The 16,283-nt window shown below is 40.1% G+C and overlaps 1 protein-coding gene across 1 annotated transcript in view; it reads right to left on the bottom strand.

Annotated features, from left to right (window-relative positions):
- Positions 1 to 9,063, bottom strand: part of LRP2 (LDL receptor related protein 2) — a 153,660-nt gene extending 144,597 nt beyond the window's left edge. The window contains exons 1-2 of the mRNA XM_070476367.1: positions 9,017 to 9,063; positions 8,032 to 8,084 (exon numbers count right to left, since the gene is read on the bottom strand). Coding sequence (XP_070332468.1) covers positions 8,032 to 8,084; positions 9,017 to 9,063 — 100 coding nt within the window. The remainder of the gene's footprint in view (positions 1 to 8,031; positions 8,085 to 9,016) is intronic.
- Between the last annotated feature and the right edge of the window lie 7,220 nt (positions 9,064 to 16,283).

Genomic DNA, 16,283 nt, shown 5'->3' with positions numbered 1-16,283 from the left:
GCAAATCCTATTTTCCTACTCGATCCTCTAACACATGCTGTTCTACTCAGACACTTTTGGTCTACCTGAGGAGGTACATGTGCTCTTTTTAAAAACATGTAACACTATGTGGCATTTTAATAATCCTACCTTCACTGAACTCAAATATACTCCTCAATTCACCTATAATTTTTACTTTACTTTTTTTGGTACTTAATTTTACTCCCTTGGTGCAGACAAACATATTTGTGATGTTTATAAACTGGTGATGGTTTACTACGATTTTCACACCTTATCCATAGCAACAAGGCCTGTCCCCTTTGGAAGATTTAAAGTCACTTGCTAATTTCCAAACTTGACACTGCAGCCCTGACACCCAAGGGTAACAAACTGCCTGGTGACCTTGCCCTGCCTAATGTCAACTAGTGGAACAGCACACTCAATTGATGGAAATGGAACAGGACAGGTACAGCAAACCGACCTGTTTACACTACTCTTCCTGTGCAACATTTTAGCTGCCTGGTTTTCAGAACAGGGCGCCAAATAAGTGGCCAGAATTTTTTTTTTTTTAATCCAATTTACAAACAAACTGAGTTGACTGCTTCCCCCAGTTGTTTCAGAGCCCTGATGTTTTGATAGAGGGAAACAATATTGGTATTAGGATATTTCAAGGGACTTCCCTGGTGGTCCAGTGGTTAAGACTTCACCTTCCAATGCAGGGGATGTGGGTTTGATTCCTGATCAGGGAGTTAAGATTCCACATGCCTCATGACCAAAAAACCAGAACATAAAACTAAAGTAATGTTGTAACAAATTCAATAAAGTCTTTTTAAAAATGAAAAACAAAGCAAAAAGTATATTTCAAAAAGTCAAAGGCTTTGAGGGAAAACCACAAAGCCAGTTGATGAGTGATCATGTACACACATTATTTAAATGCAGTTTCTTTTTTAAAAAAAGACCAAGAGAATATGATGTCAGGTTCAAAAAAGCCACAAAAAAAATTATACCCACTGTGTGCAAGACTTTGTTTAAGGTTTGTGGAAAAAACAAAGAATGATAAGCTATGATCTTTCTTATACAGAGCTTACAAATTTATTGGGAACAAAAGTTATTTATGCATTATAATTTACATAGCCATGTAACAACAGTAGCTGCTATTTGTTGAGCACCTACTATGTGTCAGATGATATAAAAATCTTTATACACATCCATTAGATTCTTTTAGAACTAGATGAAGTAAGAGTTCTATTTCCTTAGCAGGAGAACTTGTACCTCAGCGACATCAAATTCCCACAGATGTGAAAAATGAATTTTTTGCAGAAAAATGAATTTTTGCAGAAAATGATTCAGACCCAGGGCTTATATTCTACTCTTCATCTCACATCCCACAAAACAAATGACAGTTTTCAATCACTCATAATTTACTTATTAAGTGCCAACAGTATTTTAAGTGTTTCCCATAGATGACCTCACTGATCCTCACAACTATGAGATAATACTGCTATAATACTATGAGATAGTATTATAGCCCCATTTCATAGATGAGAAAACTGAGGCTTGACCAAATCTCACAACTGGTAGATGGATAAGCAGGGATTCACACAGCAGGTAGTATGACCCCAAAGCTGTGCCATATGACAGTTCCAAATAAGCACCAGAGACAGTAAGGACCAATTGGTCTCATGGAGGAAAAAATGAAGCACCATAACATGGTGTGATGAGAGAAGGCTTCTCAAAGGACAAAAGACTGCACTGGGCCTGTGTGAAAGACCAGGACTCGGGTGGATGACGGAGAGGCCAGGCTTTGTGTAGGGTCCAAACAACTTGAAGGAGGCCCAGCTTGGGTGAAGTCTAATGAGCAGGCCTCCGAAGCCCAAGCACAGGAACCTCTTCAAACATGGGGGACGACCACACTGGGTGATGGAGAAGAAAGGGCCTTGAATGGCAAGAAGAGAGTGACATGGTCAGATGGGTTGGGAGTGAGAAAACTAAGAAATCTTTACTGCCAGTAACTCGATTGGGCTTCCCTGGTGGCACAAACTGTAAAGAATCTGCCTGCCGTGCAGGAGACCTGGGTGTGATCCCTGGGTCAGAAAGATCCCCTGGAGAAGGGAATGGCATCCCACTCCACTATTCTTTTCTGGAGAATTCCATGGACAAAGGAGCCGGGTGGGCTAAGTCCATGGGGTCACGAAGAGTCGGACACAATTGAGCGACTAACACTTTCACTTTCACTTCAGTAACTATTAAAACTAAAAGGCTCTCTGGGTGGATGCATATCTGAATGAAGATACAGATTTGGCCACGAGAAGGCCTTGGGCTCCTCAGAACCTTGCCCAGAGCCGAACCGGCGTTTAGAATCAAACCCCATTCCAGCCAGAGATGCAAGGAGGATCAAACAAACCTTGTACACACTGGGACCCAGGAACCCCACAGAGACTGAGATAAAACTGTGTTTGAGCATCTCCTGGGGAGCTCTGGGTGCAGCAGACTGGGGTGAGCTTGGTGAGCAAGGCAGTGGGTGGTTCATTCAGAGGCTCTGGTAGGCATGGGCTCACGCTGCAGCCCTTCCAGTTGCCCACAACTGATCCAAAGCACTCCAGTGCATGGCAGATGGCCAACAGTTTCCATAGGGGCCACCCAAGGCCTTCTAGTGTTCTGTCTTTTCCAAGCTGAATGGATGTGTCTGAGCATCCAGCACATGGAATTGAGCCAGTCCTTGGGAGATAGTGGGTTATAAAGACTGCTGAAAGATTTAATAATTTTTAAAGTGTCTTTTCAATGATCAAAGGGCAGCAGAATAACATGATACACTATCAGAGAAGCCTCTCAATTCTGGGAAGTGGGAAGTTACGTTTCCACCTTTTCTAACTGAGCTATTCCTCCCCCATTTTGTTTAAACACTAGCTACCAGCCGTTCTCCTTTACCCTCATCTCTTCCACACCACTTCTTTTTCCTTAAGCACCTCTTAGCCCTACAATCAGACGTCCATCAGCACTGCACTGAATTATAAATAAGATCACATGTCCCAGGGACTCTTGACAGGAACGTGATGGGCACGTAGGGTGGGGAAATTATTCAACTGTGCTGGGCAAAGCACAAATGTCTAGTGTCCTTGGCCCCTGACAAGTGGAATGCCAAGAGTGCCCATCCCCTGTCATGTGACATACATGTCCAAACACCCTTGAGAATGGTGGTACAACCCCCAGTTTAGAACAACTTAGAACACCTAAGCGGCTTGGACATTCAGAGCTCAAAATGTCTTACCCCACATGAAAGAGATCATCGAAGAAAACCTCTATAAGAAATTCTTCCCTCTTAAAGATAATAGAATTTCTTAAATGACAATCATACTCCCTCCCACCCATCAATAAGAGGGCCTGGGGTTGGGCAATATCATGCCCCAGCTACTAGTACCAGCACCTTGAAATGAACTTCCCTGGGAGTGTGATAAAGAATCCCAGTTCCAGGAAAGCCTGTTTCATCCTGGAGTGCTCTATGAGGTGTCCATATGCTTACCCATTCAAGGGTGAGGGGAATCACAGGAAAAAAAAAAAAAGCCAAAACCTGAAGTCCTCAGGCAGTTGTTCTTCACTAACGGAAAGGCTCACTGCTGTGAAAAACAAGTCATAAACACACCTGCTTCTGGTGCAGCCTTTTCCCATCTGTGTAATTATTAGAATAAAAAATATATATATACTTTTCTCAAACATCCTCTCCTCACCCTGCCACACTTATAAATAAATAAAGATATAAATTGATAATCACCTGGCTGCCTAAAACATTCAAAAGAAGCTATTTTGACCAAGAACACTCAGCAATGAAAACTTCCTGCCAGCCAGTACCAGAAACTGATTTGTGTGTGATTTTTGTTTGTTCTAGTCTTTCCTGTATTTTCTCGTATAATCCACGCCATGTTTTCTTTAGCAGCTGAGTCACTGAGGTTCCTACAGAGGGATGCATACTCCACCTGGGAGCAAACTAAGCCCAAGAACTTTGTCCCCACTCCCCATCAAGGAACTAACTGGTTATGTGATAGCCAAAAAGCTACATGCATAGGATGCTGAAAGAACACTATCCAAACCAAAGAAGATAGTCTCCTGCTCTGGTTAATAAGAACCCAGTGAATCCAACCCCATAGGGAAAGAGTCCAGCACCCTTCAACACAATGTCTTAACATGACTTGTACAAAAACTATAAATCACCCCCATTTAAGAGCTGATTTCCAACCCTAGCTGCCCAAAGTATTCCTACATGGCTTACTGATTAGCAATATAAATTATGGGAAAATAGTTCAATGGAATCAAAAACTAAAAAGGAAAATCACTCACTTATGAGAAATAAGGGACTGCACAGATCCAGGCAAACCGCTTTCCTGCTTAAGGCTTTTATAGGGTGTGATAGACCCACTCTCAATCCGAACGCAGAGTTTATAAATAGCACCAAACCAGGGTTTCTCTCATTAATTAGTCTCAAGTGTTGAATCATAAGTCAAATCAGTACATGTGTGTTAAAGCTACAGGCATCATTGCTGTTTTGGTCATCTTAAGTAAATTAGATCACAGGTTATCAAATGATCAATGGCTTGATACCGGAAATTATGACAATAGCAGGAGAAGAAATTGATTCCCAATTGATGGATTTGGTGATTCTCTACAGTCACAGGGAAAATCATTTGTAACTACAAAACAGGTCTTCTGGACTGAATCATACAAACACTTTCTTGTTCTGATCTTATTTTTTTCTTTAATTTTTATTATTAACATAAGTTAATACTGTTTCAGGTGTTCAATATAGTGAATCAAATTTTTATAGCTTACACTCCACTTAACGCTATTAGAGGACTTCCCTGACAGTACCATGGATAAGAACCCACCTGTGAGCGTAGGGGACCCAGGCTTGATCCCTGAGCCGGGAAGATCCAACATGTCATGAAGCAGCTAAGGCCTGTGTGCCACAGTGAGCCCGGGTGCCACAACTACTGAAGCCCGCATGCCCTAGAGCCCACGCTCCGCAACAAGAGAAGCCACCGCAACGAGAAGCCCGAGCGCCACGGGAAAGAACAGGCCTTGCTCTCTGCAACTAGAGAAAGCCCGCACGCAGCAACAAAAACCCAGCTCAACCAACAAATAAATGGTTATTACAAAATCATGGCTATATTCTTCTGTGCTGTACACTTTTTCCTTGTTTTTATTTAACAAACCCTTTGCTGTATTTAGTCCCTTACTCGATGCTATTTAGTTCTTGACCATTCACAATAGTTACACCAATATGCTCTCAAGACATGAAAACGGATAAAAGAGGCAGAAATAGAGGAAGAAAGAGAAAAGAGGAAGAAAAAGAAGAGATGGGGGAGGAAAGGAGAGATACCAAAGTCAACCAATATCAGTGTCCAAACACTAAATGTAATGAGACCTAGCAATGGCCCCTAACCTCAGTAGTACAAAATGGTAACTCACTCTTCTTTAACAGTGGCCCAAATCCAGGTTGGACTGGTTGTAATTGCTAAGTGGGTTTATAGGTCACAAATTTCTTGCTAGGAACTCTAAGCTCTCACTTGAAATGTGTACATTTCCGGAAAGTGGAGATTAGGTATAGTTGTATATATATTATGTATAATATATATAATTGTATATATATGCATGAAATTTACTCTGAAGCAACCAATGCTTACACATCAATAAACAAGTCTAATGACAACTCTGGCCAGAAATATTGATCATTGTGAGGCTTATGGTGGGGCTTATTATAGTGTTTACACAAACACTGACCTTTTTTCCCTTCTAGTCACCTTATATCCCAGAAAGGGTTTCATAAGAAGTTCAAAATTCTCCCACCATGACCTGATATATGTATATATGAAAAATAAAGAACAGAAAAAGTAAATGAGATTAAGAGACCAAAAGAAGAGTGATAGCAAGGTGATAGGAATTTATTATGATTCTACCAAGAACAGCACATTATTCTAAAGTGTGAGCTCCTAAAAGCAGGAATAAATACCTCTGCAATCCCAGAGCCTAGTACCCAAAACAATAAACAAATGATATGAGATACACTACAATATGTGGGTGAAGCTGATTTCCAAAAGATTGATAAAGCCTTGAGATCATGATTATCTGTGTACTTTTATAATGGATCCCGCCATTTTTCTTCCAATCTAACTACCAATGGAAAAATTATCTTCCATATTGACTCTCTTGAGAGTCCAAAAGACTCTTTAGAAGCCAACCCCAAATCCCTGAGAGCCTCTTTAGATGTCTGGGTCATTCTCTGCTAATTCAATAAACGATGGAACTTCCCCCTTCCCCTGACCTCGACCCATATTATACAAACTATATACAGCATTACTCTAGAGTACTCTGTACCCTCCCCCACAAAAAAAAAAAAAATAGGGGAAAAAAAGGAAGCTGCAAGAGAATATCTGATTCCACAAATCAAAATTTGTAATTTTTATAGCACATGGATCTCTGCTCAATGTTATATAGTACATGCTGGATCACAGGGAAGTTTGAGGGGTAATGGATACATGTTTATGAGTGGCTGAGTCCCTTGCTGTTCACCTGAAACTATGACAACATTGTTAATCGGTTATTCCTCAATACAAAAAGTTTTTTAAAACTTTGTAATTTTTATTATAAGTGATTTGCAACATATGCATGAAGTTAGTTTCCGTATAGAGTCAAAGGTAAAGGTGTATTTGGTAAGTTGGGAAACCATAAAATAGGATCTATTACATTTGCAAAGACTTGCATAGTAGAATGATATAACATTTCCTGTGTCTCCTCTACTATAGTGATTTTAGCAGACTGAGCAAGAAGAACTTTAGGACATGCCTCACCAGCAGGTTATCTGTTAAACCAGGAGTCCTTTGGCCCTGGTTTGTTATGCCTGGGTTTAAATAGCATTTATGGGTCTCCAAATCACTTCCAGGCTCTATAAATGTCATCACTTCATGTTATAATGTGAAACTCAATAGCTTGTTGACACAGAATCAACAATATTATATTATCACCCACTGATATCCATGTGTAATGAAACAGTATTTGGGTTTCTGACTAAACAGTGAATTTATAATTCCCCAATATTAAAAGCAGCTTAAATAAAATTATAAGTTTATCTGTAATGATGGTCAAAAGCAGGAAGATAAAGGTAACGTATATTTCCTAAGATTTCACCTAATCTGTATTTAAGTATCAATATTTAAGTATCAATAAGTAATGACCGTAAGAACCTATTTTCATAATAAAGTGTTAACCATGCAATAAAATAAAACAATTTTAATGATGGGAAAAAGTAATGATTTCAGTAATAAACTATACTAGGAAATACATACAACAAAATCTCTGACACAAAAAATTAAAACTATTGCTTACTAGAATTTTGCCTATATTGCACTTTTTAAAAAACTACAAGAAAATAAACTGGTGTTAGGAATTTTGGTCAAGAAAGGAGTTTTCAATTATCATCTTAATTCTGAAAATTAGACATCTACAATTATACAGTGCTGACTTAGACAATGAATGAATAAGTTGAGATTCCAAATACAGGTATCATTTAAAGACAATTTTAATTAAATTCAGTAAGAAATTCAGATTTTTCAGTTAGGGCTAAAATAAGAAGATAGCAATGGAGATAATACTAGATTAAGATCCAAGATACATGGATAGCACAGACTACTGTCCCCATGTCATTCAAAAAGTTCCATGAGGGCTGGAATTCTGTTTTATTCACTATTAAATCTTCAGTCAATAAGGGTTTCTTGCTTAACTGACTTAGGTTGGTGAACATGGATTTAAACTCTGATACGCAGTTCCCTGGGTTTTCCAGGTGGCTCAGTGCTAAAGAATCTTCCTGCTGAAGCAAGAGACACAGGTTTGATCCCCGGGTCAGGAAGATCCCCTGGAGAAGGAAATGTCAACCCACTCTAGTCTTCTTGCCTGAAGAATTCTATGGACAGAGGAGCATGGCAGGCTACAGTCCATGGGATCGAAAAGAGTCAGACACAATTGAGTGACTAACACTTTCACACTTTTTTCATGCTGTTACCTTACCTGCAAAATTTCTGATCTGCAAAACCAAGTTCTGATGAGGATTAAAGAGGTCCCTGTAAACCAAAAGCACAAAGCCTAAAGTGCAGCAGTCCCTCCATGAAGGGCGGTTCCCTCCTGGGCATACCCACTTCTTATCCATCTCAAGTATTCTCACAGCCTAGAAAGTAAAATATTCAGGAACCAGTACCTTCACCAGATAAGACCTGTCTGTTCCCCTAACTGAAGACAATTAGTTTTGAGAGAAAACTCCCAGAGCCTGAGCCCCGTTGCCTGTGAGAAGCTCAGCGTTTAGAGCAAGGTGGTTGGTTGCCTGCCCATGAACAAAGTAGCCACTGGCCCAGTCTGAGATCAAGGACAAGACCGAAAATCCAGATTTATCCTAAGAAACACAGGTCAAGCTGGGGCCCAAACCAAGCTTGCCACTGGTTTTCTATTTTCCTCTCAATGCATTTTCCTATTTTCCTACAATAAACATTTTTATTCTTCATCTATTTTAAATCACTCAATCTCAGGTGAGCCTCTGGAGTTTTTATGCAAACCCCCATAAGTGTATAATTTCAACACACACAAAAAAATTTGATGATAAATATAGAGGCTTTCCCAGAGTGGGCTTTAAATCATTATATTAACTTGGACACAGCAAGTTTTTTATGGTCATAAAAGTATTCCCCTTGACCTCAGCACTTCCCTCAACATATGGCATAGAACTGAGGACATAAAAGAAATTCAGGATTTTAATCAACTGAAGCTAAGCTAAAAAGCTTTTCATTAAGAAACTTCATAAATTCTCCAGGGCCTAGGTTCAAAAACATGAAATTCCAAATTCTTCCTTAGAATGCTTAAGATATTCGGTATCTGAATTCTCTAAATGTTCGCTTATGCAATATAAAAATGGTACAAATGTACATATTCTTTGACTAAAATCATATGTGATTTATGACTTGCAATATACCCAAAGGAAAACTTTATCATCTTCAGTTATTACCTTCTCTCTGGTCCAGCCCTTCCAAAAGGAGGAATAAAGTACCCCATCATTGCCATGACCCCAGCCCCAGGCTTTCCTGATAATAAAACACAATTCTCATCACCCTCCGAAATAGCCTCCACCTCATACAGCAAACGCTCCAAACTCAGTTCGATCCAACAGCATGTGTTGAGGCTCGGGCAGAACATCTATTTGTACGCTCGAGGAAACAGAATAACCACTGTCAGGACACAACAGTAAAGACAGAAAGTCCAGGATAATTTGGCTGTCCTCAGTCAAGCCCATACAACCAGCCCACCTCCTGCCAGGACTATGTGAGGCCAGTTCTTCCCTGGATAAGAGTATGTTCACTGTTTGTTAAGAGCACTCAGCACTTCACTAAGTTTGGTAGGTAAAGTTACAAGAGGGAAAAGCAACTTAAACCTAAAAGGTTCCTCTGATAGTCCAGGAATGAGGCGATTAGGGCCTTATCTAGTTAAAGAGTCCCACCTCTGCTTCATTTCCTCCACCCAAGTCTAAAAATCCTTTTCTTCTCTCCCCTTTAGATCCCCATGACGTGGCCAAAGGATTCTGAGCCTCAAAATCTGCACCTAAGTGAATTTACTCACAGAAAAGTTTAAGTGAGTTTTAAAGCTTTCTGTGGATACTGGTATTTTCAGCAGAAAACAGGAAGCCCTCAAAGAAGTGAAATTTCTAATTGTGGTATTTTAGGCTTCCCTGGTAGCTCAAACAGTAAAGAATCTGCCTTCAATGCAGGAGACCCGGGATCCACCCCTGGGTCAGGAAGATCCCCTGGAGGAGGAAATGGCAACGCACTGCAGTATTCTTGCCTGGGAAATCCCACGGACAGAGGAGCCTGGCAGGCTGCAGTCCACAGGATCCCAAAGAGTCAGACACGATTGAGCGACTAACACTTTCACTTTCAATGCCCAAATACCTTCTTCACCAGAATGATGGCACAGATTTTAGGATCTTAACAGGACTCCAAACGTGGTACATGGTCAGCTATCTTTGCTGATACCGGAAATGGCATCAGCACTGAGATAACATTTTTCCATCACATCCACAGGCCATCAAAAATACAGTCCAAGGGTTTCCCGGGAGAACTGATAACATCTCTGAATCACTGTAATATGTTTTAGATTAATCTGGGATTTAGAAAAAGGCTCTAAGAAAATATTTCAAAATGAATGATGCCAAAACCCATGAGAATCAAGTAATGAATATGATTTACCAAAATACTGTAGTTTTGGTTCTTTTGTAAACTGAAACCCCTTGCTCTACTGTTTGTAACTCGAAGACTTCCTTCCGTTGGAAATGTAAGATTTACCGACTCCACCCAATGTGTATGTGTATATCTGTGTATATATGCATGTACACACACACACACACACACACAGAAGCCCGGCATTTCAAAGCTTGCTGTTAAGGAATGGAGCTGATACACTTTCCTGAAGTTATACTTTCCACTCCACCTGTAGGAATGCATGTCAAGTAGAGGAGTCTACTTTTCCCTTCTTCCATTCAACCCAGTGTGTCTAAAAGCCAACCTAACATGTATATCTAGGGTGAAACAGATCACCAGCCCAGGTTGGATGCATGAGACAAGTGCTCAGGCCTGGTGCACTGGGAAGACCCAGAGAGATCAGGTGGAGAGGGAGGTGGGAGGGGGGACCGGGATGGGGAATACATGTAAATCCATGGCTAATTCATTTCAATGTATGATAAAAACCACAGCAATGTTGTAAAGTAATTAGCCTCCAACAAATAAAAATAAATGGAAGAAAAAAAAAATTTTTTTTAAATAAATTTAAAAAAAAATAAAAATTAAAATTAAAAAAAATAAAATAAAATAAAAATAAAAGCCAACAGCTTTTCTACAGAAGTTTAAAAGACAAAGTCTGAATAACCAGATGGCTGTGCGCTTGATATACTACTCCAAAATGGGGGCGGGGAGGAGTGGGGTGAGGAAAGGGAGAAAAGAGGGAAGACTGCTCAGAAACCAAGTGACTTTCCAGGGAGAAATCCCTGAAGTCTATACCTGGGTTCAAAACTCTAGCCCCACCTCTTACTAACACTATGGTACGTGAGCATGTTACTTAATTTCTATGCCTCAGTTTCCTCATCTAAAAATGAGAATAAGAGCTCCAACTCTTAAGGTTAAAACGAAGATAGGATAAGAATTATGGGCCTGGGACGTTCTTGGCAGTCCAGTGGTTAGGAATCTGCCTACCAATATAGGGGACGCAGGTTTGATCCCTGGTTGGAGAACAGAGACCCCACATGCCCAAGGTAACTAAACCCACATGCCACAATGAGACAACTAAGAACCTGACACAACAGATAAATAAAATTTTTTTAAAGAGAATGGGCCTGGAACATAAGGACATGGTCAACAAAAGTTAGCCATGGTTACTATTTTTAGGCAGGTGTCTTCTGACCCTTTAAACTCTATATATAGTCTCCCTTTGAATTTTTCAGTGTTTTTTTTTTGTTTGCTCCACACATAGCACTTCTGTGTTCATAATCTGCAACCCAGTTCTAAATTACCCTAGTAAGAATCATAGTTTATACCCTCCAAAAAGCTGATTTAATACAGAAGTTTCATCTCATATTATTAAATTATCACTTCTATTTTAAATTATATGTGTGTGTGCTCAGTTAGTCTGTTTGTGACCCCCTGAAGTATAGCCCGCCAGTCTCCTCTGTCCATGGAATTTTTTGGGCAAGAATACTGGAGTGGGTTGCCATTTCCTCCTCCAGGGAATCTTCTCAACCCAGGGATCAAACCTGCATCTCTTGTGTCTCCTACATTGGCAGGTGGATTCTTTACTACTGTGCCACCTGGGAAGCCTTTTAAAAATTACACTCTCTCCTTAACTAAGTATTTCTTATATCTGAGGTTCACAAAAGAACATGTGTATATTCAAAATAAAACTGAATTAGAACAAAAGAACTTAATTTACAAAGATAGGCAAGTTTTTATACTCACATCTATGCACTTTCAAAAATAAATTATTTAGTAAGATAAATTAACTCTTCTAGCTTATTTCTCTGCTTGACAATGCCTCTGTTTTCATGGAGCAACTCTAAGCCAATTTTTTAAAAAGACGTTTCAGCAATTACATTTCTGGTGTTTAAAACATTTAGTAATAATTTAAAAGAATTCACATTTAACTAAATAACATTAACCAGTTGCCTAAGCACAGATATCTTAGTCCAAAGAAGTTGATAGTGACAACATTTATTGGATTACTAAATTAAACAATCTGAAATTATTAAGCCCTGATATTAGTATCTACAGTCTAAGAATTCTCATTTCAGCCTGCCTGTGCAAATTGTTTCTGACTCTCAATGATATTTTGAAAAAGATCAAGCAAAAAGGAAATGAGTCCTGAGCTTTTCAAAACATAAACTGCGATGCAGTAGCACCATTACAGCAACCACTGAGAAAAGGGGATTCTGAACAAGAACTATTTCTAACTTCAAAATCAGACTCACAGATGCATATATATAGTATATATATTTTGATAAGGTCCAAGGTTAAAAGAGACCGTAAAGACTCCAGAGACAAACCCCTGAAGTCTATACCTGGGTTCAAAACTCCAGCCTTCTTTCGGTGCATCCTATGTGCCTACAACTCCCTTCTTACCCCTTAGAATCATTAAAAATAGGCTTTAGGGACTTCCTTGGGAAACCTCTCCAGGGGATTTCCCTGGTGGTCCAGTGGTTAGGACACCACACTTCCACTGCAGGGCTAACAGTTTCCATCCCCGGTCAGGGAACTAAGATCCCACATGCCATGATGCATAACAAAAAAAAAAGAAAGGCTTTCTCTTTCTTTCATATGATGGTCCTTTGAATATTCGAAGAGAGAGCTAACCATTGTTCCTCTGATTCATTTCTTCTCCTAAAAAAACCATCAAGTTTTTCTATCATTTCTCCCAACATGCTTCCAGTTCTCTCATCCTTGCATCTATCCTCCAAATCCAATTCAAATATCTTAACAAAAGTGTGGTCCTCGAAGTGGAACAAACGCCCAGGGTCACCTGACCATCTATGGCCAGGACCACAGTAGCCTACCACATGTTCATTCCTCTTCCTCCTTCAGACACAGAATCCCAGTTTTATTCAGGTGAACGGTGCATTCAGCCAAAAAACTATACTTCCCAGACTTCAGCTAAGTGTGGTCACTGGAGCAAGTTTTAATCACTGAGATGAAATGCAAGCCATAGGGTTGTGCAGGACTTCTGGGAAGTCTCTTTTAAAGAGAGAGAGCATGCCCTTCTTTTTCCTCCTCCATTTCCACACCTAACATGGAGCAGAGGTCGCCACGGCTACAGACACTATTTTCGACAATGAGGTGACCTTAGGGATGGAAGCCACCAGCAGAGGATGGTGGAGCAGGAAGATAGGTACGCAGGTCCCTGATGATAGCATGGAAGTACCAAGTCAGCCTCCTACTGCTGTTTATGCAAGGGAGAATCAAAGCCAAACACAACCCTCTGTGCAACAGCAGTCTGCAGCAGGGCATGCCGGTCACCGACCCTGGAGGACAGAGTTGCTTTACTACAGCTCAGAGAACTTTCCACTAAAAGATTTCTTGAGTTTCCTGCTTACACATGGCTCTGTGCCAGACACAGGATACCACAGGAGGCAAGCATAACTCTTAGCATCAGTGGTCCTATCCTAGAGAAAGTGATAAAATACATAAATAATTTTAATTCATGGTGTGATGATAAGTGTTGTGAGAGAGGTTCAGATAACATTCACTGGAGACCAAGAAAGGCCCTGTGGAGGAAGGTGCATTTAAGCTTCAATACGTGGGTCTGAGGAAAGGGTGTGCCTGGCAGAAGGAACAAACTGGAACTGGCACAGAGGCAGAAAAGTATAGGGCATGACCAAGAAAAAAACACATTCTTCATCCTGTGTCACTGGCACATGCCTTCAAATCACCAAGAGGGTACTTGAAGCAGGTTTCCTTTGATGTAAAGAAAAAAAAAAAATTGTAAGATCCTGGCACCCTCTAAAGCCACTGAATGCTTCCATGTTGTCAATTCAACTCACCGGGCATTTATGGAGCACTAACGGACCATTGTCTATTTTCACAGAATAAGAAACTATTAAAAGAGAAAAAAAACCACTATTTATGATCCTTACATGGTCTGCTTAAAAGCCGAGGGTTCATCTTTGAACACACTCCTCCCTCTGAAAAGCTTTCTCCTTGACCAGAGGGCACATCTGAGCTCTACCTAGACCCATGTGTCCATCACTCTTGTTCTCAGAGTTACAGACATCACCAGTCAGCTCTACAGAGGACCAAATTTACAGGAAGTAGGTACAAGACACACAAAATGGGAACACTGAGCCCATTGAGAAGTTTGAAATACTACGTAACATGACTTTTGGGGTCTGTGATTTCAAGCCCTAGAGGGGAAATCCCAAACAAATGTTCTTGGGGGTAGAAAGGCAAGATACAATGCCTGTCTTCTAATGCTTCCTTGACTTCCCTCTCCTTATAAAAATTTTTTTAAAAAATATTTTTCCCCCAACAAGTTCTATGGATAGAGAATGTGACAAGTGGTTCCTTTATTTCAAAAGACACAGCATGGTGGCTGCACTGCTGCATTGACCTAAGCAAGAGCTGGTCAACTATGAATGATTTAGCACCAGGTTCCCTGTGGGGCCAAAGGTTTACTGAATGTTCACCAAGTGCTGGACCCTGCACACTCACAATGTCCTTTAAATATTCTCAGGAACCTGTGGAGTAGAAATCACTAAATCGTCCAGGAAACTGAAGCTCAGTGAGGTCAAGCAGCCTAGAGGTACATCTCTGGAACTTAACACCAGCCAGCGTCCCAGCACCAGCAGCGTTCAACCACAGGTGAACTGTGTCCAGAGGAGACCCTTCAGGTTGAGGATCCTTGGGTGGGTGGAGAAGGGGGCAGAGGGCAGGACCAGAGAGCTTCCATAATAGTGGAAAGAGCCCAACATTTTGCTCAGCGGCCAGAAATGTAAATGTTTATCACTGGCTTCAGCCCATCCCCACAACTTAGGCTGCCTTCAAGGAAACTGTAGGAATTTTCTCCTTATAAAATCTGATTGAGGTTAGCACTGAATTTTTTCAAATTCATAAATATATTCTCACTTCTCACACATTATTCAAGATGCCAAATGTTCCTTCTAGAAAGAATCCTAAATAACCCTCTATCACCTGTCCTACAAATGCAAATCCCCTGAGCATTCAATGCCTTTCAGAAACAGCAATGGTATGGGGAACAGTTTGGTTATGTTCCAGCTCACTTGTTTGGAGACCAAGACATAATCATGTAAGTAAGGAAGAGAATTTTCAACTATAAAGATTCTAAAAATAAGAACATTTTAGTTGTATATTTGTATGGCACTTTAAACCTGCAGTCGAGCTTTACTGACTAATGCAATCACTGCATCCCAACATTTTGGTAAGTTCCTTCTCAACAGAATATCTAAATATCCACTCAAATCTATTTCTAGCTAAAAACCAAATTGTTACATCCCTCATTCATTTTTCACTTAGAAAAAAAGAAAGAAAATAAAACATTAAAGACTTCATAGTTAAAAGCTTATCCTAAAGTTGGTTTCATCATTACTTGCTACCCCCATCCTCCCTTAATGTTGCTATGTATATGCTGATTAAGTTTCATTCCCCTAAATCTTTTCAAGTGTCCTCTCACCTGACTTTTCCTTAAAACCATACATTAAGGTTACTCTGGTGCAGTCCTCTCAAACTATAACCAGCTAATTCTCATTTGTAAGGTTGGCAGGAAGAGAATGAGATGAAGAGAAAATTCTCTAATTTGTCATCAATAAAATAAATCAGGAAATATAGCCTTTAATCTTGAGTATAATTTACCAATTCAGTCATTTATTTACAAAATTGATGGAAATTGTTAACAAGGAGTTAATTAATTTAAGTCACCTGATTACCACAGTTAATTAACCACACTGACTTAATCTTCTTTGAAAACATCAACTAATCATTTCCCAGGTGTCAAGGGATAAATCGTTAAATAAAAAATAAACCTCTGTCCTCTGCTTCAAGGGAGACTTCTTGAGTGTGTTTTCTTTTCAGATTCCAATCTAGCAACAAGCCAAGTTTAGGCCAATTTTTTTCCCATATGGCTATACTGAAAGAGCAGCCATCTTTCCCGAGTTTTTGCCTCCGTGTAGCAGGGGGAAACCGGGCTTGCAACCTTACCACTCACCCATGTCATTTTGAATTACTTCA

Source organism: Odocoileus virginianus, chromosome 13 (assembly GCF_023699985.2).
Source record: "Odocoileus virginianus isolate 20LAN1187 ecotype Illinois chromosome 13, Ovbor_1.2, whole genome shotgun sequence".
Classification (NCBI taxonomy): Eukaryota; Metazoa; Chordata; class Mammalia; order Artiodactyla; family Cervidae; genus Odocoileus; species Odocoileus virginianus.
The sequence above is the reverse complement of the archived record's forward strand: the minus strand, read 5'-3'. Positions and strand labels throughout refer to the sequence as shown.